At 47.4% G+C, this 26,623-nt stretch overlaps 1 protein-coding gene and 1 long non-coding RNA gene across 6 annotated transcripts in view; one reads left to right on the forward strand and one right to left on the reverse strand.

Moving 5' to 3' along the window:
• Window positions 1-26,623, forward strand: part of LOC144798872 (uncharacterized) — a 1,194,519-nt gene that overhangs the window by 1,119,091 nt on the left and 48,805 nt on the right. The gene's annotated exons all lie outside the window — the stretch shown is intronic.
• TINCR (TINCR ubiquitin domain containing) lies at window positions 1,670-26,281 on the reverse strand. Its single transcript, XM_078669481.1, has 3 exons — window positions 25,964-26,281; window positions 15,761-15,890; window positions 1,670-4,414 (listed from the first exon to the last, which is right to left on the reverse strand). Exons 1-2 carry the CDS (start codon window positions 26,221-26,223, stop codon window positions 15,827-15,829), a joined length of 324 nt encoding a protein of 107 aa, XP_078525607.1. The 5' UTR covers window positions 26,224-26,281; the 3' UTR covers window positions 1,670-4,414; window positions 15,761-15,826.

The raw sequence follows: 26,623 nt of genomic DNA on the forward strand, positions 1-26,623 counted from the left end.
TGTGTGTCTTGTGGTGGCCTCCGCACTGCCCTGGGTGTTCTGTGGTGACCTCAGCATTGCCCTGGCTGTCCTGTGGTTGCCTCCGCACTGCCCTGGGTGTCCTGTGGTGGCCTCAGCACTGCTCTGTGTGTCTTGTGGTGGCCTCCGCACTGCCCTGTGTGTCCTGTGGTGGCCTCAGCACTGCTCTGTGTGTCTTGTGGTGGCCTCAGCACTGCCCCGGGTGTCCTGTGGTGGCCTCAGCACTGCCCTGGGTGTCCTGTGGTGGCCTCAGCACTGCCCTGGTAGTCTTGTGGTGGCCTCAGCACTGCCCTGTGTGTCCTGTGGTGGCCTCAGCACTGCTCTGTGTGTCTTGTGGTGGCCTCCGCACTGCCCTGGGTGTCCTGTGGTTGCCTCAGCACTGCCCTGGCTGTCCTGTGGTTGCCTCAGCACTGCCCTGGCTGTCCTGTGGTTGCCTCAGCACTGCCCTGGCTGTCCTGTGGTTGCCTCAGCACTGCCCTGACTGTCCTGTGGTTGCCTCAGCACTGCCCTGGCTGTCCTGTGGTTGCCTCAGCACTGCCCTGGCTGTCCTGTGGTTGCCTCAGCACTGCCCTGGCTGTCCTGTGGTTGCCTCAGCACTGCCCTGACTGTCCTGTGGTTGCCTCAGCACTGCCCTGTGTGTCCTGTGGTTGCCTCAGCACTGCCCTGGGTGTCCTGTGGTTGCCTCAGCACTGCTCTGTGTGTCTTGTGGTGGCCTCCGCACTGCCCTGGGTGTTCTGTGGTGACCTCAGCATTGCCCTGGCTGTCCTGTGGTTGCCTCCGTACTGCCCTGGGTGTCCTGTGGTGGCCTCAGCACTGCTCTGTGTGTCTTGTGGTGGCCTCCGCACTGCCCTGTGTGTCCTGTGGTGGCCTCAGCACTGCTCTGTGTGTCTTGTGGTGGCCTCCGCACTGCCCTGTGTGTCCTGTGGTGGCCTCAGCACTGCTCTGTGTGTCTTGTGGTGGCCTCCGCACTGCCCTGTGTGTCCTGTGGTGGCCTCAGCACTGCCCTGGGTGTCCTGTGGTGGCCTCAGCACTGCCCTGGGTGTCCTGTGGTGGCCTCCGCACTGCCCTGGCTGTCCCAGTCCGAGGACTCATGAAGATAAAGGCAGGAATTGAAAGTGGATAGGACTCTTGAGGGCATGTTTACTTCCTGTAGGCTCCACCCCCTGCCCTTACTCCTCGGTAGCAAAGAGGAGTCTGCGGAGGGTCATTCAAGGTGGCAACCAGTCGCGTCGATGTGCGTCACAGGCGGTGTGATGTCACTTCCCCCGAATTTCAGTGAATTGACATCTCTGTTGGGCCTTGCCTCGGAACATTTGTGTCCTCTTTTCTGGATTTTAGGACTTTTTTTGCAAAGAAAGACCTTTGTTGGCAGGGGTTGCTCGGCCATCCATCCTGCGGCACTGCGAAGAGCTAAATGGCTGTCGCAGAAGTAGTCTGGAGATTAAAGAACGCGCCTGAAAGATGGCGGCGATGGCGCGTCTAAAGCAAAGTTATGGCCGCCATTCCCCTTGCGCCGGCGATGAATTAATGCCGCAAGGAGCAGCGGTAACTTTTGCACTTTATTGCTGAAGATGCAATTAGCAGGAACGGGGAGCATATTTCACTAAACGAGGGGGAGGGCGCGTGCGATTAAGGACAGACACAAGAGTGCACTTTTTATACTGTTTTATTTCAAGCCGTGTCGGAATCCTTCAATATCTGAGCACTTGCGCATTGCATCAGAATAAATTACACAAGGTAACAGAACGCGTTGTCTGCACGCCCGTGCAGCCTGGGCTTCACATTTAGTAATAATACTTGTCTAACACTTGAAAAGTGTCACAAACAGCATCTGTGCCTAGAGGCAAACAAGCCTATAGCGAAAAGCGAGATGTGCAAACTGGCTGGCACTTGTGAAAGGCCTCGAAGGCTGGCGCTGTGTCAGTAGCACACAGGGAGCGACCTTTCAGGAAAGCTTCCCTTTCCTCTCAAGGTCACATCAGTACTTGAAAGAGAAACCATTCATCAAACTCAAAAGTGGGTGGTTTTTTGTAATTTGGAATGTATCCCAGGCGCCCCATCCCAGAAGTGATGTTACCCTAAATTTGCCATGTCTGCAAGCAACATTGTAGGAGATGGTTGGGCAAGAAGTAGATTAGGTGTTAAAGCCCCCCATCCATAGCCCACCCTTCACCCCATCCTAACAAGCATTGCACAGGTCCCCTAGGGTCACAACATACACCAGCCTTCACCACTACCCCAGCATGCAATGCACATGGAGCAAGAATGGAGGAAGTGACATCAACAGACCCAACATCTGGATCAAGCCTCACCCAACGTGTGGTTCCCATCCACCTGTGCGCTGAGCTAGAGGTGACGTGGGAGAACGTGACACTTTTGAGTCTGATGAAAGACATCCCTTTCTACTCGCATCATTTCTGCATCATCGGTACCCTCACTCATGACAATCGAGAGGCAAGACGCCAATAGAAGAGAAAATGGAGTGCGGAAATTCACAACAATGCTCATTAATCGAGCCAAGGTTATATGCAGGCTTGATTCAAGCATCTCGTTCACAGTGTTCTAGTTAAAGTGAAAGTAAAAGGAAAAATACCCACCAGCCTCCAACCCCCTGGCTCTACCCAGAGGTGAGATTATGAGCTCTCCACCAGCTTTGGCTGACCCACTGGCACATTCCGGTTTGTCCTGTTGTGGCATAGCTACAAGGAGGGCTATGAATATAGGACTCAGTCCACTTAAAGATAGGCAGACTTTCAACAAGGACATTTGGAGCCGAGCAACTGGAATAGTGCCAATCTTTAATTCAAGGAGGTGGTCTAGTGGTTGTGTTTTGGTGTTCGGAATCCATTATTGAATTCTGGCTTTTTCGGGATATTGATTATTGAGATCCTACACAGATGGGGTTGACATAGTATTCCTTACGACTGGGGCACCTTGTTACGGGTGTATGACCTGTATACAAATCAATCCTTGCATTCTGGGAGTTGTAGTCTCAGTTCAGTTCAATTGAACCAAACAGGCTTAGACATGCGAAAACATTCTTGCCCAAACGAGACGAACATTGATTTGCAAAAGAAAAGACCTGGATTGGATCAGCTGTGTCCTAGTGGCATGGAAACATCTGATAACCCTAGCGACATATCCCTAGGTCTACCTAGGTTTTGGTTTCCTTATCTCCTAATAAACCAACAGCCCAAGTATAAGTGCTAAGTAAAATAATTCTCGGTAAGTTTTTAATACATTTCAATACGAAAGCTACATTTTTAAAAAAGAAGAGGGGGATGAAAAGGGCATGGAAGGGGCAGAGGTGAAAGGACAGAAGAGGAGAATTGAAGGATCTAAGAATGGTGCAAATGAAAACGACAGCTCCCAGAATGCATCAATTGGTTAAATGAAGGCCCGGGGCTGAAAAGGTTCCACAGTAATCCTTCTTTTGTATGTTACGTAGGTCATACATCTTCAAGAACCCTTCTCCTAAGCCTTGCAACACAAAGTGGGCGATTCAGAGGCTATAGGTCAAAGGTCGCAGCAAGTAGCAGTAGGACACTGTTGATCACTGAAGTGCATGTAATCAATAGCTGTGAGAGCTGAATGCTATAAACATAGCCTGCAGTGGCGTAGCAAGGGTTCCGCAGGCCCTAACACAAGCATGGAAAATGGCCGCCACCGCGCCCCTCAGATGGGTAGTAAAAGACAGTCATAATTGGGTTGCAGGGATCCCCTCCCACTCATGGGCCCAGATGCCTCTAAGCAGGCTGCACAATTTATTTCTAAGCCTCTGGCAGCCTGAATAAATACATGTTACGGTTATAGCGTCAAATCAGCGGTATCGCTCAGCATGTGTCATGGCTCTCGTTTTCCACAGAAACTCCCTGCATCCTCCATTGTGGAGAGTCCTCAGCGTTGACAAACAGGCAGCGGGATTCATTTAAAAAGAGTTAGTTGAAACAAAAGCCCGCGCAGGCCCACCGCTGTCGTCCTTTTGTGCTCGACGCCGCTGCGCTGTCGTTCATCGTGCAAAATGCTGGGCCAGCACAAATCCCCTGAAAAGAAAACATGCATGCAATTTAATTGCATCAGGATACCATCTCTGTTCAGATACTAGGCAGTCATGTGTCAAAATGCAACTGTTTCGAACAGAACATTCTGGAAACACTGGGGAACGGGTAGGTGTGTCTTGAGTTGGCGGCGTAACACTGATACTTCGTCCCAGGGTCTTGCGGCGTAATACTGAAGATCCGCCTTCGCCCTAGGGGCTGGCGGAGTAATACTGAGAATCCGCCTTCGTCCTAAGGTCTGGCGGCGTAATATTGCGAATCCGCCTTCGCCCAAGCGTCTGGCTGCGTAAGCCGGCCGTTTTCACAGTCTTCGCACTGCGCCCCAGGTTCTCCTACACCTGTGGTAGAAAAATAAATACAAGGCTGTCAATTGTTAGCGGCAGTCTTAGTTTGCGTAAAAATATGCAGAATTTTTTTCGAACCTTGATGGAACTGAGGTGTAATATCGCTGAAAGGACAGTGAAAAATCATATTAATATTTCTTGCCATAAGTAATGTGAAACATACATCAAAGGGATTTTCAGCATTTAAAGTATGTTTATGGTTGAAAAGACCTCAATTTACACATGCCATAAATTCGGAAAAGGATACCTGGCAGCCATACATGGTTTTAGTATTGTAGATTTCTTTGCTAGCGAGTGTTGAGAAATGAACAGTAGTAAAACCCGCGCACTGGGGGGAATGTGGGTTTTCAAGGCGTGGTTAGACTTGTTAGTTTGTGTGCACCCACAATCATGTATGTTTATGGCCATTCCGAACTGTAAGCAGGCCCTCTCCCACACTGAAAGGGTTGGGGATTCACCCCAGCCAGCTGCTGGGGGACCCCCCCTTCCAGTATGGGGAGGGAACAGATCACCTCCATATCTGGCGGGGGTGTTGGGAAAGGCTTTCTCCGGGGAAGACATGTTTGTCCCGTGCAGTAAATAAAAACATTATAATAATCTTTTGCGCATTTGGCCGCCGATCTCACTGTGTGGAACTCTACGCTATGCACAGAGGGCGGCCTTAAAAATGCCACATGACAGGGCATAGTTCACCAGGAAGCCTGCGCCTGGCGTGCCTTTTGAGTCATATTATCACACCTGTTTTGTGAATTGTGAAATAGTGTTAAAGTACATTCAGGCAGAGTCGCAGAACTTTTGCACTTATTTTGGTGACTCGGCCCGCTGTATTTATTTTCAAATATTGAGACGAATAGAAAGCCTGTCCCTCCCCCCTCTCTCTTCAGCTACTACTTGTTCCCCTGTCGATCACAAACTCTGCACACGTCATCAGGCTTTCTGTGTCCTGGCACTGGGGGACTGTCCCCCTCGCATGCCTTTCTCCAGCCTTCTCTCTGCTTGTTTGTGCTGCTATCAGAGTGCACACACCTTCTGCATTCCAAGGCAGGGAGGGCCACTAGATTTATGCAGCAGAAGAAAACCAAATTATGCGGCAGGCTTCACTATATTATGCAACAAGGAAAGGCAGATTGTGCAGCACCTGTGCTCATTAAAAGGAAATCTATGGTCCATCCGGCCAGAGCTGCCAACTTTGGAACTGGGGAACCAGGTTCGAGTATCGGCGTCGCCTCAGCATCTTGTGATTCTGGGCAAATCACTTACCCCCAGATGCATCAAGCATCCATTTTGCGATTCCTTATTAGCGAAAAATAAGGAATCGCTAATAAGGAATAGCAAAATGGTATGCAAGAAGAAATCACTTTAAAAATAGCGATTTCTTAAAATTCCTTAATTGTGATTCGATAATTTTGCGAGTCGCAATTAAGGAATACCTCCCTATTCATTCCTATGGGCCTATAGGCCCATAGGAATGAATAGGAAGAATTTTCCATTTGCGAATCTCAATTAGCGAATCGCAAAATGAGAATGCGATTTTAAGGGTGCAGAGGTGTCCAAAGGACACCCTGTTGCACCCCCAAATTGATCTGTGCACATATGTTGCGCACACACATGCCCATGTGCGCAACATGAAACTTTGAAAAATGCACTTTAGTGCATTTTTCAAAGTTTTTGCAAATTACCATGAAGTTGTACTTCATGGTAATTTGCGAGCCCTATTAGCGAAATCGCTGTTTTTTAAACTTTAATGCATTGCATTTAAGGAATCTCAATTTGAGATTCCTTAAATGCAAGTAATCACAATTTAGCGAATTCTCTATTTGCGTTTTTTGCATTTGGGATGATGCATCCCAAATGCAAAAATACCGGTCGCAAAGGGGCAGATTCTGAGAATCTGCCGCTTTGCGAGCGGTTTTTAGCTTCATGCATCTGGACCTTAATCTCCAGGGGCCTAAAAACATGAACGTGACCTTGTGTACTGTAATTGGTGCTCATATAAAGCGCTCCAATACATTTGGGTCAGGGTCCTGCTATATAAAAAAAACTGCAAAAAATATATATATATGTGTATGTGTTCTAGCAGGAGGTACTTTAAGATTGTCGAGGTAGTACCTTAAAATGAGGTGTAGCATGTTTGTGATTCTTTTATTTTGACATCTGTGATGTGAAGATGAATGTGTGATATTATGAAAAATAATAACAACATCCTCATAAAAAAAGAAGCATTCAATCTGCACTGTTTATATTACATTGTCGTATTTAAGGTTGTTGTTTGGTATTACAGCCAAAAGGCCTCCGCCAGTCCATCAAATGGGGATGTTTACGCAATCTGGGCAAGATAGTCACCTCTTGACATAGGTAATTAAACCAATCAACAGGTAGGGTTACCCAGTCAATTTTAGCAATTTGCCTAGAGCAGCACTGCACCATATGCAGCCACATGTTAGTAGTTTTTTTACGATTTAACCGCATGCGTGCGGGCGGAATTCCGCTCGCACGCTGAGATTTTTTAAATCGCATGTTACGTGACGAGCTGGGCTCGTCATGAGCGTGCGAGGAGGCTACCTCATGACGAGCCCAGCTCGTCATGAGCGTGGAAGGGGTTAAACGATTTTTTGCTATAAATCTGCAGATTATGCAGCAGATGATGGGTGGGCCAGCAAGGGAGACAAGTTGGTATTCGCGCAGAACACGCGAGGCTGCACATTGGCATCTTTCCAGTGGTTCTGGTTATAGGGATCAGGAGTCTGTGATTGGCTCAGGCTGGAAGGCTCTCTACCGTGTTGGACGATGCAAGTGGTCACCCAGAGGAATAATGTGAGTACTTGTTGGTTTGTGATATTGGTTGGTCGCCAGTTGAGGACTGGCTGTAGGTTCACACTTGACTTTGTCACTTGCTGGCGTATCACTTGTGCCCGTCGGATTGGAGTCACAACTAGGTCTAGGAGGTGAGCTCTGCTCCGTTCGTGGCGTTTTCAGAGTTTTCTGCACTCCGTGGAACTCGCGGAGTGCAGAAAACTCCACTGCTCATTGTACAGCAGAGTTTTTTTCCCCGCTTGCGCTCGGAGAGCGCAAGCTACCACACAAGTAGAATTTCTACCCAAGCGGCAGGAAGATCGGCACGAATGGCAGTTCATGCGCACTCCACGGCTTGTGGAACTCCGGGGAGTTTTTTGTCACTCCGCAAACTCCACCCAGTCCTAGTCACAACCCTTGAACCTGCTGTGCAGGCCATCCCTGTGACTCAAACAATATTGCTTGTGTGTATTGCCTCTTGCTTGCTTCAAGATGTCGGTAAAGGTTGTCTAGGAAAATGTTCTCTGCTATGGCCTGTCATTGGTGTCAAAGGTTATGTGATGTCCCTTCTAGGATGTCATCAGTGGTAAAAAGCAGGCATATGATGTCATTTCCTATGATGACATTGAAAGGTCAAGAGCTATGTGATATTGTCTTCTTTGATGGAATGGAACATTCAAAGGGGAAATGATGTCACCTCCTACCTTGCATGGAGAAGTCAAAGGGCATGTGCTGTTTCCTATCAACAATTGAAAAAGTCAAAAGACAGGTGTTTCTTCTTCCTTCCTTGGAATGTAGAGGTCAAAGGGCATGTGATATCCTTGTCTGTGATGGGATTAGGAGGTCAAAGGGTATGCCATGTAAATTCCCCCGCCTCTGCCTACTGGCACTTGATAGCTACATTCATGTTTTTCGGGTTTTTTTTAGGGTCCACCGAGCCTTTAAATTTCATGTCAAATATGTAGCCAAATCCTAGTGTACCAGAGGTAATCCCATCTCACCTGTACGGATTTGATTACTCACTCGGGCAAAGCACATGTGCGTCACCCAAAGATAGGGCTCCATTGTCCCATCAGCATCACTTTGCATCCTCATGCAGAACCAATCATGTGTGACTCCTGTGAATCACATTGAAGTTCTGGAGCTAAAGGCCTGATTAAGGGGCCGATTAGGATCGCGGTTTTCCCGCATCCTCTGGGCCGGCGAAAGCCACCGCCGGCCCGGAGGATGCGGGAAAACCGCTGCAGAGCCTCCAAAGACCCACCGCCAAATTAGGATGGCGGTGGGTCTGGAATTCCGTCCGCAGCTTCTCCGCCGTGGTCGCCTTCCGACCGCGGCGGAAAAGCTCTAACATGGCTGGCGGTGTCTATCAGACACTGCCAGCCATATTAGGATGGCGTAGATGCTTTTCCGCGGCTGGTTCTCCGCCGTGGAAAAGCATACGGATCTTCACTCTGGGGGCCCGTTGCGGGCCCCCTGGGTGAAGGGAGGTGGGGGGGGTGCACATGGGGGGTACCTATGGTACCCCCCTCCATTTCCATGCAGAAAGGGTCAGGCACCGCGCGGTGCCTGCCGCTTTGTGCATGGAAATGCACTGCATGTGTTTTTAACATTGCGGTGGGTGCAGCTTGAAGCCGCACCCGCTGCAAAGTTAAATATAGAGGATGTGACCGCCAGGGTGGCGGTCACATCCTAATTGCACAGGAGGGAACGCCGCAGCCCATGCGGACGTTCCCTCCTACACAGGGGTCGCGGACGGACTCAAGTCCGTCTGCGATCCTAATCGACCCCTTAGTGTTTGATGGACAAGGTACTCTGTCACAAAAGTAACCCTTGGGTCACCTGCTCGATTGTGAGTCAGGCAGACCGTCAGTTTTCCAACAGCCTTTTGCCACTGGCTCCACCATAAGAACATTTATTTCAGCGGCCCTTCAGAGTAGGTGTGTCAGAATAGGGGCCGTCTGAGTAAGGGCATCAGATCGCCTGCCCCATTCAGAAGAAAAAGGCTATCATCCATCTTTTTCAGAGGGTCACAAACAGAAAAAAATGTGTCTTACACCTTGGGGTGTGAAGTTCCCAGGAGTGTGTTTCTGAAAAACGAAAATGGTTGGTGCACAGCTGTCAGAAACATGGCGGACGCACACCACACTTTTTGTGGCTTCACAGGAGCTTCCATAGTGGTGGCTCCTATATTGGTACAAATATCACTGAAGGGCTGGCAGCGATGGCGAGATATGTTGTTTCCTCCTGGATAATGGTTGGCTGCGGTTCAATATGTGCCCAATGGAGCACTTAAAACAAGGAATCCAGAGAGTTGTGTATTGCTAGTCTAGGATGGGTGGTGGGATGAGTAACCTGGAATATAAACGAGGACTCCTAATCCAGAGTCCTGCCTGCATCTTTAGGGCACTGGCATAGTCGGTGAGCCTTTGATTAGCAATTCGCCATGTTGACTCCGGCATCCATTAATAGTCGTGGGTCTTACATCTCTGGTGTGAGTAACTTCACGCTTCGCTACATTTTTAGCGTATATGCCACAAATTAAGTATCTAAAGTGATCCTGGAAGTCTAGGACAGTGCAAGTTTTTTTTGTACTGCAGGGCACCTACCATGCTCATGAGAGTTTTGTAATGTTTTCGAGTGAACTCAGTCTGGTATGCGACTGTGGATTGGTTTTAACCGCATGCGCGCTAGCGGTTTTCCGGCTGCGCGCTGCGTTTTTTAAAAAGCCGCGTTACATGACGAGCTCAGCTCGTCATCAGCGTGCGAGCGGCGTAACTCATGACGAGCTGAGCTCGTCATGAGCGCCGAAGTGGTTAATGGGGTTTGTGTTGTGTGAAAGGCGTGTGCCGAGAGCTTTAATAAAGAATCAATGGTCTGGGCTTTCATTTTAGACACCTACTAATATGGTATGTTAGCCACATGAACTGACTCACGACTGGAACTTTTGAGGTACATATAAACTCAGACTGGGCTCTGCCTCCATGACAAAATTGAGTTCTTTGGTGACCAGTGAGACGTCTCCTCTACGCCGAATGGTTCAACTAGAGTCACAGTCTATCCCACCTCGTAAATTTCACCAGTGGGAAAGTTTACTGACTTCCAACTCACTCGTTTCAGAATCGTGCACACTAAGTTTAGATTAGTGCTCGGTTTTACAGCACCGGCCCCACCCATCCCATCGGCTTTCTGGTGCCTCCGGCGTGGAGTTGTCTGTAAAGAGGCAAAGCCAACTCCTTGTCAATTTTAGAGAACTGGTAGACTTCCACTAACATAGTCAGAGCTCACTGACATATAAAGAAACTATTTCGGAGAGACAGTGAAAATGTATACTCTGCTTTTATGAACATACAGTAAATCTAGCAAACGCACTTCATCAATAGATTCATCAGTGAGTGGATCTAAACTTGGGGAATGGAAGATGGACACTGTAATTTACTGCTGTGAGTCACAAATAGCAAATGTCCAGAATGATGGCACAATAGTAGTCGAATTCACAAGTGGGTGCTTATTGAGGTGGTCATCCTCTGTCTCCGCAACGCATCAAAGGAGCAGGTATGAAAGCAATGGCATGGGTGGCGAGCAAACTGGAAGAGTGTCGTATTGTGAAAATAGCCAATAGGCTACGATTCCTTGTCAGTGGCGATGACGGGGAAACATCCTTTACAACGCAACTTTTACCACGCAGTGCCTTTACGACGCAACTTTTACAACGCAAACGATTACAACGCATTGCGCTGGGGGGTGCTCTAGGATAGGGAATAGATTTAATTTACTATCCAACACCTTCCCTAGTGTCCACGGGGACTGGAGTTGGAATAGTAAATTAAACTATTCCCTATCCAGCACCCCAAAGCGCTGTGCGTTGTAATGGTATGTGATGTAAAAACTGCGTTGTAAAAGCATGCGTGGTAAAAGCATGCGTTGTAACGTCATCGATCCGATGACAGCTACTTTATTGGTGCTAATAGAAAATCCAAAGAACTGGTGGTCAATGTATTATGAATGAAGATGAAAAGAAAAACAAATAATCAGGAATAAATGTATAACTCCCTGGCAATGGAACATCAAGTAAATGCAATCGTTAGTTCAGGATGTTCATACTTTGTCACAATCTAGGTATTTTTGTTGCACCCAAAGGCACTTTTATGTAGTGGCATCTGACTGGTTAGATCTGACCTTTTATGATCATATTCTGGCCGCTAGAGTCCTCCCACCATCCCAAATAGAGGAAGATCATTATATAAAATGGTGGCACAACCCTACGTGCAGTTATTTTATTCCTATTTAATATCAGGTAAATTAAGTGTATTAATATCAACTACTGCATCCCTCAATAGGATGTCTACAGTGCCTGGGAGTTTTGATAATGCCTAACCTCTTTCTGGTTCTGGTAGTCGGTGAATAGCTGAGTGGACCCCTCAACATACTGAGAAAAGTTGAAACTAACACCTTGCCTAAGTTTGAGAAAAGTTTAAACTAACCCCCAGATGCATCAAAGTTATGTTTTGCGTGTCCTTAATAGCGAATTTTAAGGATTCGCTATTAAAGACTCGCAAAACGGGATGCATGTAGGAATCGCAATATTATTTGCGATTCCCACTGAGTCCTAATTTGCGATTAGCTAATTGCTAATTGCAAATAAGGATTTGGCTTTCCCATTCATTCCTATGGGCCTAAAGGCCCATAGGAATGAATGGGGAGTCATTCCTTATTTGCGATTAGCAATGAGCTAATCGCAAATGTGCCGCAATTTCAAGTGTGCCAGGGTGTCCAAAGGACACCCTGTTGCACCCCTGAAATGGTAATGTACACTGGTGTTGCGCACACACATGTCCCAAGGACATGTGTGTGTGTAACATACAACTTAGAAAAATGCACTAAAGTGCATATTTCTAAGTTTTTGCTATTTACCACGTAGTTTGACTTCGCGGTAAATAGCGGCCCCAGATTGCGAATTCGCAATCTAGGAATGGTTCATGCATTGCATTTAAGGAATCGCAAATTGCGATTCCTTAAATGCAATTGCAATTTGAGAATTCTCAATTATTTGCGAATTCTTAAATTGTGAGTGCATGAACCCTTGATGCATCTCAAATGCCATTTTTGCGGGTGCAAACGGCCGAATTTTGCGATTCGCACCGTTTGTGCTCGCAAAAATGCTTGATGCATCTACCTGTAAGCCCTGCAGGCTTGAGCTGACTATACGGACTCCAGTTGACTTACAACATTCTCTTGAAACTAACCTCCCTGATGCCTCTGATGTTGCTCTTGGATTCCTGACAATTAACTTTTCAAGTGTGACCTTTATGAATGGTTTGGGGTGTTTTTTCTTTTTTTTTTTACATTTTCTCCCCTCTCTTTTAAAAATTGCGTTTGTGCTATGCACACTAAAGAATAAACATCGGCAACTTTTTTGTCCAAAAATGCCCTTTCTTCCAATTTTATATTGTTGGAAGTTTGTGTGGGATCTTGTACCACACACATTCTGGGTGTCCCTACACCTGTCATCATGGACGGTAAGGTGATCCAAAATCTACCCAAAAAATATAAAAATTTAGCAAATTATATTGCGCCTCAATTATGGCATCTAGAAACTTAGATGAAAACTCAAACTCTAATTTGTAGCAGAAAAAAATGCATTCCCATTGAAAGTTTGCAGTATGGAGGGAAAAAATCAAATATACATGTGCCAGCTTTGGGATTACAACATTTTCTGAGCCTTTAATTGAAATCTCTAGATTTGGAGGTGAGTGTATGCGTCCAATTTATATGTTCACACTTTATCGCATCTTGGCTTTGCTGAAGAAATCGACTAATTCTAGACTGTATGCATCGTGTGGGGTTACCACCAGGGATATGCATTATGGTTTGCGGATCACCCCAAATATAGTAGAGCTTCGAAAAGTGAAAATGAGAAATGCATTTTGGGAAGAATAATTATGTAAATAATGTGATCCATCTTCTCTACCATGATCAATTTTTCAAAAGCTGGCTTTTTCTGTGCCACGGTCGTATTTATAAAAAATGCTTTGCTGCAGAGATACTTAAATTTTGTCTATCTCATAAAACACACATTTAAAAAGAAGCAATGTGGCTTCTCTTTGGCTTCCGGTCCAAGCAGATGGAATTACCTTCTGCAATGTATAATTAGATGCAAAACCAATATCTACACATTTAAAACTATTCAGAAATCACAGCCGCAATTAGCACCCACGCACTGAAAGAAACACAAATGCCTTTGACAATAACATCCTTGGTCCAGGCAGCCGGATATTGCAGATGTCACTCATTGGGTGTGAGCATCACTCCCATGCACATAGGGCTTACTCATGGCTACTAACAAAGGCCCATTTGAATTAAATGGAGCCTAGTATCTAGGAATAACCATATGTCATGCCATCGCAACTACTTTTGATCTAAAAGCCTCAAATATTACCTGTTGTGGATAATTTACCCAGATATCTCTTGGGTTCTGGTTACAAATCACTGGGAAAAGGGTGTGACACGTATTGCACTCGATACATGACAACACCACAGGCATCAGACTTTATCAGGTATGATAAATAGTATCTAGTTATGACTACCGGCCGAAAAGTAGTGCAATCCTTGCAGATTTTGGTGCTTAACCACACCCAAATCCTGAGAACATCATTTACTGGGGAAATTGTCGGGGCTGCGGTTATTATTGCGCAAAAGATCATAATTGCAATATGTGGTAACAGGAGTCACTGCACAAGTCACTATTAATTGGGCCAATCGCAATTGGGGTGTAAGCACTGTTTCCACATATTATGCCTAGATATGTCAACTCCCTGAATTAATAAGAAAGATTCCATCTTTTATAGACATATTTTTTTTTGTAAATATTTCTCACTCTTTCAAAGTTTAATCAGGGAATAAAAGGTTCCCCTTTTACAGCTCCAAAATCTCCCTGTTAGATATATGTATGGCCATGGCCATGTCCATGTCCATATTATTCAACTTTAGATTGTGATCTGCAGCCGTTGGGTGAAAGTCAACGGTGGATTGGGGTTGGGTGACATGCTAGAGGCTTAAATTTGGATAGCAAAAATATTGACTACAAAAAACGTAAACCAAAAAAATACAGACTGCAAAAATAAAGAATACCAGATATGGCCATCAAAAGCATAAACTCAGATATATGGCCTGAAAAAAAAACATGCAGATTGCAAACATGTAGCTTTAAAAAATATAGTTTCCACAAAATAGACTGCTAAAATACCAACTCAAAAAAACATACTACAATAATATTGGTCATGTATAAATATCTCCCTAAAAATGTTGATGTGCACCTAAACCTAGTGTAAAGTATGCGTCATAAAATATGCTAAAGTTTGAGTTAGAACGTGAATTGGAGTGTCTTACGAAGAGAAGAGAGTTTGGCTAGAGGTATATGTGAGAATACACGTTGATTTCGTTTTGTCGATCTTCTGGGGTGTCTGGATGAGACACCAATAAAAATGTATAAGCCCATTTAATTAAAATATTCTTATAGGTGTGAGTGGGATCTCTTTATAAGTCGCTCTGTGTGCTTCAAACTCACGTGCAGCACCTCTTTTACGTTAACATTTTTCAAATATTTTCGGTGTAGTTTTGAAAAAGGTCATTGTAGTCTAGCACGTTTAAACAACATTCCACACTCCAGTACCCTTGGGTGCACCTTTCCTCATGTTTCATTATTCACCAGAAATCCTGTGATCAGAGGCGCCATGTTTCTGTGATTTTCTGTTAGATCTCATCTGAATTTTCTTAGCACATTGGTTCTTACAACACTTATTAACAGTGATATTTTTCTACAGTTCTCTCTCTCTCTCCCTCCCTCCCTACCTTTCCATCTCACGTCTCTCCTCTTGTCCTGTGCCTATGTGGTTTTCATATCGGTCAGCCATTTTTCCCACAGCACCCCAGAGCGCAATGGCAATGTTGAGTGCGGTTATCACAGATGTCAGCCATTTTATCACGCGTCCCAGGCTCAAGCCTTTAGTGTCTCCGGGCCCGATTCACAGAATGAACTTAAGACTCAATCCTAAACTTACTACTATTTTGGTATTCACAGAATGAACTTACTACTTTTGGTATTCACAGAAGTTAGGATTTTGTCTTAAGTCTGACTTAAGTCTGTCTTAAGTCTGTCTTAAGTCTGTCTTAAGACATACTTAAGACAAAATCCTAACTTCTGTGAATACCAAAAGTAGTAAGTTCATTCTGTGAATGCCAAAAGTAGTAAGTGCATTCTGTGAATACCAAAATAGTAGTAAGTTTAGGATTGAGTCTTAAGTTCATTCTGTGAATCGGGCCCTCCATGTACATCCAACAAACCGAAACGCCCCAATGCTAGCCGGCCGCATTATATTTATTCAAATTGTTTTGCCTTCCTCAGAGGGTGAAACTTCACAGACCAACAGAGAGTAACCTCTGCTGCATTGTTTTACTTGTTAATGTTACAGGCAACATGACTCACAGTATGAAAGCTTCCAGTAGGTTCTGCCTCCTGAGTCAGTACATTATATGAACTCGACTTACCGAAACGTGTCAGACCAGTCCGGGCAGGAATCTGTCCTTCTCTCTCATGGGCGGCAGCTTTCTCTCTCACACGCCAGTTTCTTGGCCCAGAGTGCGTGACGAGTTGCTTAAACCCGGCACCATATGTTTTCTGTAACAGAGAGCGAAAATTCAATGTTAATATCGCTAAAAAGCATAATTGCAAGTCAGAGCATGACTGGGGCTAAGTGGTCTTGGGGGCAAATAAGAAGAGTTTTTGGCAGGTTTGAGCCATGAAAAGACAGGGAAGGCTATGGGGGACAGCCGCATGTCAGAACTTGTCTTGGATATGACTGAATATGCCACAGTCCTTCCAGCTGTAGAAAGACCCAGACCCCTGAGTTCAGGAGTGTTCCTCCACATGCCTCTTAGCCTCTGTTGTGCACTTCAGTAAAAGTTACTAAGCAACAGTGCAAGTTATAGCTGGCTTCAGATTTCGGGAAACCACACAAGTACATTCCACTTAGTCATGCTGCGTTGATGCAAGTGTATGTATACAAAACACCAAAACAAATGCAGCCACAGTTACTGAATGTTGTGTACTACTCACCAGAGCTCACTAAGCTACATTCATTGGGCTCTGCCAAGGTTGTGTGCTTTGCTGTTTATGGGGAAAATAATGTCCAGTGGCTTTCCCCAGCTTTCAAATGGTTTTACTCTCCCAGCACCATGCTACCACACTTCATGCTCTGCGCCTAGGAACACAGTAGCCCTTGGTTGCCCCCTATTGATAGAACAAAGTCATTACAAAAGCCAGAAAAATAGTCTGTGTGTGCCTAATTCTCGACCTTGCAAATTGCTATGTTGCCTGGAGAGTCCAAATATATCCACTGCTCCTCTACGTAGTCCTAGTGGTACAATGGAGACATCTTCGATGCGATTCTCAAGATACCGCAACACTTTCAACCTCTGGCCCACAAATGTCCAATAATCTAGGGCTTCAACCTATGTATGGACCACCGGTGTCATATCTTGCATGTTCACGATCCCTGCATGTTTGAGTTTTTGTACAAAAGAGTGATTGTGGTTCAGAGAATGTTGTATTGTAGTGGAATGTTGGCGTGAGCGCGGTGGAGAGAGCCTGGCGTTTACTAACAGTTGGGGATAGGATGAAGGTCTGTCAGACGCTTTTGGAGAAAAAAACGTGACCAAGGCCTAACCTTGATAATTAACTTACCACCTCCAACTATTGTGACTCTTTGACATGAAAACCCAACATGAAAACACTCTCTCCAGACTCAGGACGCTGAGTGTAAACCAGTATCAATTCAAGGAGCATGTGGACAACCAAGCATCTGCGATGTGCTGACCAGCATTAAAGAGAACACATGATCACACTTGATGCGGACAACTAAGTAACGGTGATGCAATGGCCAGCATTAGAGAGAATGCATGATCACACTTGATGTGGACAACCAAGCAACGGCAATGCACTGGTCAGAATTTGAGAGTTCGCATGTTCACGCTTGATGTGTTCAACTAAATAACAGTGATGCACTGGCCAGCATTAGAGAGAACGCATGATCTCATTTGATGTGGACAACCAAGCAACAGCAAAGCACTAGTTAGAATTAGGGAGAGCGGATGGTGACACTTGATGTGGACAACCAAGTAGCGTCGATACACTGGCCAGCATTAGAAAAAACGCATGATTACACTTGATGCAGACAACCAAGGCAACGGCGATGCAATGGCCAGCATTAGAGAGAATGCATGATCACGCTTGATGTGGACAGCCAAGCAACTGCGATGCAATGGCCAGCATTAGAGAGAACACATGATCACACTTGATGGGGACAACAAAGCAATGGTGATACACTGCTAAGTATTCGAGAGAATGTATGCTCACACTTGATGGTGACAACTAAGCAACAGCGATGCTCTGGTCAGCATTAGAGGAAACATATGATCAAACTTGATGTGGTCTAGCAAGCAATGGTGATGCAATGGCTAGTTTTAGAGAGCACACATTATCACACTTGATGCAGACAGCCAAGCAACAGTGATGCGTTGGTCAGCATTAGAGAGAATGCATGATCAAACTTGATGCGGACAACCATGCATGGGCGAAGCACTGATTAGCATTAGAGAGAACGCATGATCACACTTGATGTGAACAACCAAGCAACGACGATGCAATGGCCAGCATTAGAGAGAACACATGATCAGACTTGATGGGGACAACAAAGCAATGGTGATACACTGCTAAGTATTCGAGAGAATGTATGATCGCACTTGATTGTGACAACCAAGCAACAGCGATGCTCTGGTCAGCATTAGAGGAAACATATGATCAAACTTGATGTGGACTAGCAAGCAATGGTGATGCAATGGCTAGTTTTAGAGAGCACACGTTATCACACTTGATGAAGACAGCCAAGCAACAGTGATGCGTTGGTCAGCATATGAGAGAATGCATGATCAAACTTGATGCGGACAACCATGAATGGGCGAAGCACTGATTAGCATTAGAGAGAACGCATGATCACGCTTGATGTGAACAACCAAGCAATGACGATGCGCTTGCCATTATTTAGAGAGCGTGCATGATCACATTTGATGTGGACAACCAAGCAACGGCGAGGCACTGGTCAACATTACAGAGATAACATGATCACACTTGATGTGGACAACCAAACAACGGTGATGCAATGGCCATCATTAGAGAGAGAGGGTAATACACTTGATGCGGACAACTAAGTAACCGCGATGCACTGGTCAGAATTAGAGAGAACACATGAACACACCTGATGCGGACAACTAAGTAACGGTGATGCAATGGCCAGCATTAGTGATAATGCATGATCACATTTGATGCCAACAACCAAGCAACTGCAATGCACTGCTCAGCATAAGAGGGAACGCATGATCACACTTGATGTGTACAACCAAGAAATGGCGATGTGCTTGCCAGCATTAAAGAGAACGCATGATCACGTTTGATGCAGACAACCAAGCAACAGCGATACACTGGTCAGAATTAGAGAGAACACATTGTCACACTTGATGCTGACTGCCAAGCAAAGGTGATGCACTGCTCAGCATTAGAGAGAACATGTGACCATGCTTGATGTGGACAAGCATGCAATGGCAATGCACTGGTCAGAATTAGAGAGAACGCATGATCACACGATCCGGACAACCAAGCAACGGCGATGCACTGCTCAGCCTTAGAGAGACCGCATGGTCACGCTTGATGTGGACAACTAAGCAATGGCAATGTGCTGGCCAGCATTAGAGAGAGAGCGCGATACACTTGATGCAGACAACCAAGCAATGGCAATGCAATGGTCAGAATTAGAGAGAAGGCATGCTCACACTTGATGCGGACAACCAAGCAACGTTGATACACTGGCCAGCATTAGAGAGAACGCATGATCACACTTGATGCGGACAACCAAACAACAGTGATGCGCTGGTCAGCATTAGAGAGAACACATGATCGAATCAATGAGATTGCTACTCGGGAATCAGAGAGCTGCCTCTTCACGATCCAGCTTACTCCGACCAGCTCCCTGTCAGGCCTTTTGGTCTACCGGCCTCCCGGTCACTTTGCCCCCTTTGCAGCGACTCTTTTGGAAACTGTTTCTTCCTCGGCCCATCTTACATCGAACTTCCTAATAACAGGAGACCTAAATATCCATTTCAACGATCCCCTGGACACAGGAGCAGTTGACCTAATCTGCGACCTGGCGGCTCATGGCCTTCTTCTTGCCAACACCGGCCCAACACATATAAAAGGGCACCTACTCGACCCGGTGTTTTCGAACATCCCCTCCCTCCAATACATCAATTCCCTACCTCTCCCATGGACGGACCACTTTCTGGTCACATTCCACCTCCCGGGGGCATACAAGAAACCTCATAAACCCCCTATCTTAACCAGAGATAGATCGTGGGCCAGACTCTCGGCGGAGGATTGGTCCAAAGCACTGGACTCCTCTACTCCTAGCCTCGTGGAGGACCCGTCCGAGGCTGACACCCAATTCAGAGATTGGATATCCTCTTCCCTTGACAGTATCATTCCTCTTAAAAATCGTGAGATCAAAAATAGGATAAAGGGCCACGCCCTATGGTACACCTCGGAACTCCGAGACCTCCGCAAAGAGTGCAAAAAGGCTGAGAGACAGTGGAGAAAAGACTGGCTTCACAGTAATAAGGACACCTACAATAGCTCGGTAAAACGATACAAATCAGCTATAAAACTAGCTAAGGCCACATTCTATGATAATAGAATAAAAAATGCGACCAATTCTGCTAAAGAATCTTACCTGATAGTCAAGGAACTACTTAACATCCCTACAGCATCTGCTGCTCTTCCCCCTTCCCCGGATAGAAGCAAGGACCTAGCCACTTACTTCGACTCCAAAATTTCGCGGATTTTGGATTCCCTCCCCTCGATCAGCCCACTTAATCAGGCTGATACAGTCACCTGCACTAACAGCCCGCGGCTGACCTCCTTCAGAGCAGTCTCCCTCACGGAGGTCACCGCCACGATGGCCAAAATGAAAAGCGGATCCCCCCTTGACCCGGCCCCTGTCAGACTCCTAAAAACTGTGTCGCCCAGCATAACCCCCATCATCAGGGATCTCATTAACACCTCTCTTTACCAAGGCTCAGTCCCTCCCAACTGGAAGAGCGCTGTCGTCAAGGCCCTGTTGAAAAAACCTCAATTGAACCCGGACGACATGGCCAATTATAGACCCATTTCGCTCCTTCCCTGTATCAGCAAGATGGCTGAGAAATTAGCTAACGTGCAACTTTCCCAATTCCTTGAGACTAACAAAATTCTGTGTCAGTCTCAAACAGGATTCCGGCCGGGCCAGGGCACGGACACTGCCCTCCTCTCCGTCATCGAGGAGGCAAGATGCATCCTGGATTCAGGAGGATCAGTGGCAGTGATCCTCCTGGATCTCAGTGCCGCCTTTGATACGGTGGATCACCGTGTCCTCCTTCATCGCCTGGCCAGGGCAGGAATTGTGGGAACTGCATATGCATGGATCGACTCCTTCCTTTCTGGTCGTTCATTTCAGGTGTGGGACGGCAATTCTCGCTCAGACCCCTTCCCTCTCACATGTGGAGTGCCCCAGGGGTCATCGCTTAGTCCCACCCTGTTTAATGTTTACATGGCCCCCTTGGAAGATGTTGTGACCCCTTACGGGATAAAAATAGTAAACTATGCTGACGACACGCAACTTGTCGTTTCTCTTTCGCACCTTGACAAGCACCCAGATAATCTTCTGAATTGTTTGCAGGATATCCACACCTGGATGTGCGAATCTTCCCTGAAGCTGAACGGTGCAAAAACCGAAATCATGCTCCTAGGCAACAAATGGTCTTCCATCCCTCCATCAGTTTGGCCGGGTGTCTTCGGGAATATCCCCACGCCTAAGAAAGAAATTAAAACACTAGGATTCTGGCTGGAGCAGGACCTCTCCATGAAGACCCAGGCAGCCAAGACCGCTGGAACATGCTTTGGCCTCCTGCGGTCAATTCGTAAGATTCTCCCGCTCCTTCCCCCCCTATCCTGGAAACTATTGGTTCAAGGGCTTATATTAGCTCGGCTTGACTATGGGAACGCCGCGTACCTCGGAGCCCCTGAATTCACCCTGGCCAAGCTCCAACGTGCACAAAACGCTGCGGCGAGGCTCATTTTGAACCTCCCTCCCAGAGCCTCGACCAAACCGGCCCTCAAAGCTCTGCACTGGCTTCCTGTGCGCCAGCGAGTAGAGTTCAAGGCCCTGTGCACCAAGCATAAACTTATCAACGGGGCTGGCCCTGCCGCCCTTAAAGACATGGTCATCCACTACAAAGCCCCCAGAAACCTTCGCTCTGACAGCGAACATCTGGCCATAGTTCCTAAATTCAAGAAGTCGCGCACCGGTGGCCGCCGCTTCTCGGTCAATGCCTCCTTAAAATGGAACGCTCTCCCTCGCCATCTGCGTCTGGAACCCTGTCTCCCCCTCTTCCGTAAAAAACTTAAAACCTTCCTTTTCCCCAAATAGTTCCCCCGGTCTCCCTCTCCTGGATCTCACAACTCTATAGCGCGGGGATGCCCTCGGGTCACCAGGCGCTCTATAAATTATAAAATAAATAAATATAAATAAATAAATAATCACACTTGATTCGGACAACCAATCAATGGCAATGCACTGGCCAGCATTAGATGCTAGAAAGAAGTAACACTTTGGAGTTACTTTGCCTCAGGTGAACCAGCACATCTGATTCCAGTTAATTGTTAAATGAGAGCCCACTTCTGCAAGCATGGAGTCCCTGTGCTGTGGTGGAGCCTCGTGTTCACTCTACCTCTGTACAAATGCTGATAACACAGCGTTCTGTGATCGAAGTGTCTGTCCGGCCTATGAGCAAATATTACAGAAGCTCGGCTATTTAACTAATGGTCAGATAAATAGTTATCTTTTGGTTATTTCTATTGAGCAAATGATACATAAGCTGTAATTTAACCACATGCCTGGTACGTAGTGAAGTTTCTTTGCTATTTGCTCGTGCATCTGATAGAATAGTCAGTATTAATCTGCTGGACATTTAGTGACGTTTCTTTGTTGTTTGGGGCCTCCCAAAGAAAAGTACCATATCTCTGTGATTTAGCCAGCTACTGGCCAAATAACAGTGAAACGTCACTACTTACCCACTGGGCCGGATAAATAGCGACCACCAACCTAACAAAAATGGTGGAGACTGGTGCTACTCAGGCACACCTCTTTTTCTGCCGAGTTTTGATGCTACACAATAAATGGTTGTGCTGTTGCACACATTATCCTGTGTGAATTGTAGCAGTGCAAGAATTCCTCTTTCTAGGCACAGCCTGTGGAGGTCAAAGGTCATGGACATGAACTTGTGTGACCATTTCAGGTTTCACTGAACAACATTCCATTTTCTGCATATTTGTGACAGCACTAGAAAACTTCTACAGCACCCGAAACTCCTCTCTTGAAAATGGAATGCTGTTTTTACTCTTACCTAGTTTAGCTCGTGACTTGCAATATTGTCAGGCACCGACTTCGACAGACTCTCCCCAGCCCTGCAGGTGTGTCAGGAAGAAATGGAGCAAAGTCGACTGCACTCCGGTTCAGTTGGGTCATTCTAGATGTCTGCTTTAGAACACTTTTATAAGTATTTCCTTTTTACAGTTTTAGGGAAACAGATTAACTACTTTTTTCAATGTTTCCCAATTGTTACCAGACTTCAAAGAATGCTAGCAGCTGTGTTGGTCAAATGTTACCCCTCCCCGGAGAGCTCACGGTTCCTAGTTCCATATGTAAGTCGCTCATCCTGTCCAGGAAAATTCTTAAGCCTGTGGTCCGGGTTAAACAGGACTACAAATCCCAGAATGCAACGAAAGAAACCTGGACTAGACAACCTGCTCACACATGGAACCGGGTAAAATGAGAGCTCTGCCTACCACTCTTTCCCAAGACAGATGTCTGTCTGGAGTACATCAACTTTCCCTGCAGGACAAGGAAGTGAGGGTCACTTTTAATACAGGCTGCTTTATTGTACCAAGCCATCCATCTAAAGAAACCATCGTATCTTACCGCCCTGCCTCAGCCTTTAAGGGGGTTTACAAGCAAAAATTCCCTACATTGGAATAACCAAAATTCAAAAATTCCCAACTCTAGCTACCAGGTGGACCCTAGTCCCAAGTAATGCCCCGGACCAGCACTTCTCTTTAAAAACCATGGTCTGGAAGTGTGGCAATCGAGTCAGTTGGAAGTGTACTAGGACTACAACGCCCAGAATGCATCTATATCTTAAAACTAAAACCCAGGATGGGAGCACCGCCTTCTTGGTAGCGTGGAGGCAGCTGGCACCCGTATAAGTTTAAAACCAGCTACAATTAAACTGGCCAACTTTGTAGTTACTCTAAGAACTTAACCGATGCTGATGTCTGGCAAATAAAAGCTGAAAATTAAATTCCAGCTCTACCAAACGGAGCCTGGCTTTACTGCTTCACATGGCTGCAAAGAGCCTACATGTTGTGAGTGACATCTTCAGCCACCCCTCAATGGCTAAGTATCTTTTTCTGCCTCTTGGAAAAAAAACTGACCAAGAACTGAGTGCACCGGTGCAGCAGCGAGGGTGCCACAGACCCTCGTGAATGCAAGGAAATGTCCCATCACCCGGCCCCCTGATTGGATAGTAACACACAGCAATAATCAGAGCTCTTTGGGTGACTGAAGCAACCGGGTGCCGGTGCCCCTGCACCTGCTGCACCATGGGTAGGTACAGCCCTTAGAGTACCGAGGCTCCGAGGTTCTGCTGGGGGAGTTAAACCAATCACTTCTCAAAAGCAATGTTGTGATGAGCGACCTCACTGGATATAACTGTGTTTTATAAATTATTTATAATATAACCTCCTGTCAGGAAACGTCTAAATGTTCCAACACCCCTGCCCTCCTCCCGTTGGGACACCGCACAGGTGGTGTTTGGCACCTGCTTAGATGCTGCAATGCTTTAAGTACTAGCGGGTGACATTTGTGTGTGACCTGCAACTGCAAGTCACAATTCAGCACTTCATCCTTCCGAGGTCGATAAATTATGGAACACGTTAATGTTATTATTGTTTTTAAATGAGGGACATAGCTTTGTGCGGTTCTTAATTGATAGTAAAGAGGAAAACTAGCTCCAAGAAGCAGCAGAACACACCACAGAGGACATTTGAGTTGTAGCAGGGGAGTCTGAGCCCGGTGGGTGCTGTGGGAAGAGCCATGTGGGGTGTGAGGTCCGGTTGAGACCCTCCTGGCTTCCTTTCAGTGCATGCAGGGAAGAGATGAGGTTCAAGTAGATGCTGAACGTGGGACTCGGTAACCTGCATTCTAATCCCGCCGTCCGCACCCGTCAAAATGTGTGATCGTGGGCAAATCTCATCTGCCCGCGCCCCACATTGTAAATATGTATAATGAAAATACACAGAGAATCCTAGTTTCTCCAGTACGGTCTCAACAGGGTTTCAAGCACAGAACCAGTCTCGGGGACGCTGCTACAACTCAAATGTTGTTTGATGCTGTGCGCCTCTTTATAAATGTAGAAATGCAGAACGTTATCTCTCCTTCTTTCTTCCTGTCCCTTCCGTCCTACCCGCTCCCTCCATTTCTTCCTCTTGCTGTCTCTCACCGCCTGAGCAGTGCGTAAATAAATCATGCAAAAATCACAATATGAGCCCCGAAAAGTAAGCAGAGCACTCGAACTTTTTATCACTTTCAGCTACAAACATACTTTTTTGTTTTGTTAAAATCTGCAGATTCATCGCCAGAGGGTGGATTATGCGGTAAATGCGGCAAATCCACAACTTGGTGAATAAAGGCGCGGCTGCAGAATCGCATCATTTCAGTGGCCTTGGAGCCAGGAGCGAATGGAAACAAGATGGGGGCGCCTGTGCCTCCCAGGAGCGCATGGATAGAAGATGGGGGCCCCTGCGCCTGCGCCTCCCAGGAGCGCATGGATACAAGATGGGGGCCCTGCGCCTCCCAGGAGCGCATGGATACAAGATGGGGGCCCCTGCGCCTGAGCCTCCCTGGAGCCAGGAGCGCATGGATACAAGATGGGGGCCCCTGCGCCTGTGCCTCCCAGGAGCGCATGGATACAAGATGGTGGCCCCTGCGCCTGAGCCTCCCTGGAGCCAGGAGCGCATGGAAACAAGGTGGGGGCCCTGCGCCTCCCAGGAGCGCATGGATAGAAGATGGGGGGCCCTGCGCCTCCCAGGAGCGCATGGATACAAGATGGGGGCCCTGCGCCTCCCAGGAGCGCCTGGATACAAGATGGGGGCCCCTGCGCCTGCGCCTCCCAGGAGCGCATGGATAGAAGATGGGGGCCCTGCGCCTGTGCCTCCTAGGAGCGCATGGATACGAGATGGGGGCCCCTGCGCCTCCCTGGAGCCAGGAGTGGATGGATACAAGATGGGGGGCCCTGCGCCTCCCTGGAGCCAGGGGCGGATGGATACAAGATGGGGGTCCTTGCGCGCGCCTCCCTGGAGCCAGGAGTGGATGGATACAAGATGGGGGGCCCTGCGCCTCCCTGGAGCCAGGGGCGGATGGATACAAGATGGGGGCCCTGTGTCTGCGCCTCCATAGAGCGGATGGATACAAGATGGGGCCCCTGCGCGCGCATCCCTGTAGCCAGGAGCGGATGGATACAAGATGGGGGCCCCTGCGCGCGCGCGCGTACCTGGCCCCGCTGACCAGCAGGATGACCGAGCCGTCCTTGATGTTAACCGACTTGACGGTCTCGTGCTCCCCCAGCTGCACCCCGTTGTAGAAGAAGTGCTTCTTCCAGGAGGTGACCCCCAGCTTCACCAGGTGCACCCGCAGGTCCTTCATGGTGTCCGTGGGCTTGACGGAGACCGGCAGCATCCGCCCGTCCTCCGGGAAGTGCACCAGGATCTCGTACTTGACCCAGTGCGCGCTCAGGCGCCGCAGCTTGTCCATGTCCACCCAGGGCCTGCAGCGCTGTGCGGCGGCTCCCGGCGCGCAGGGGCCCTTCAAGGCGCTCTGGGGAGGGAGTTCCAGCCGGCTGCTGCAGTGAACACCCTCCGCCTGCTGCCAAACCGGTTCAGGCCTCATTCCGCGCATTCCAGCTCCTGCAAGTCTGGAGCTGCTGCTCTCGGAGTGTGTGGAGCAAAGGTTCCTGCGGCCCTGGCCGTGCCATGGTGCAAGGTTTACCGGGGTGTGCGCGCAGGGTGGCTCCCGCCCGCTGGTTTCGGCTGCCCACATCTTCCCCGGGACCTCACGTGCATTCCAGCCAGGGCCGGCTGTGCGCAGGCCCAGGGCGCCTACAGCTAGAGGGGCGCACGTGTACCACACTCCCCGAGCAGCCTTGAAGAAAGGT

This window comes from Lissotriton helveticus, chromosome 12 (genome assembly GCF_964261635.1).
Source record: "Lissotriton helveticus chromosome 12, aLisHel1.1, whole genome shotgun sequence".
Taxonomy (NCBI): domain Eukaryota; kingdom Metazoa; phylum Chordata; class Amphibia; order Caudata; family Salamandridae; genus Lissotriton; species Lissotriton helveticus.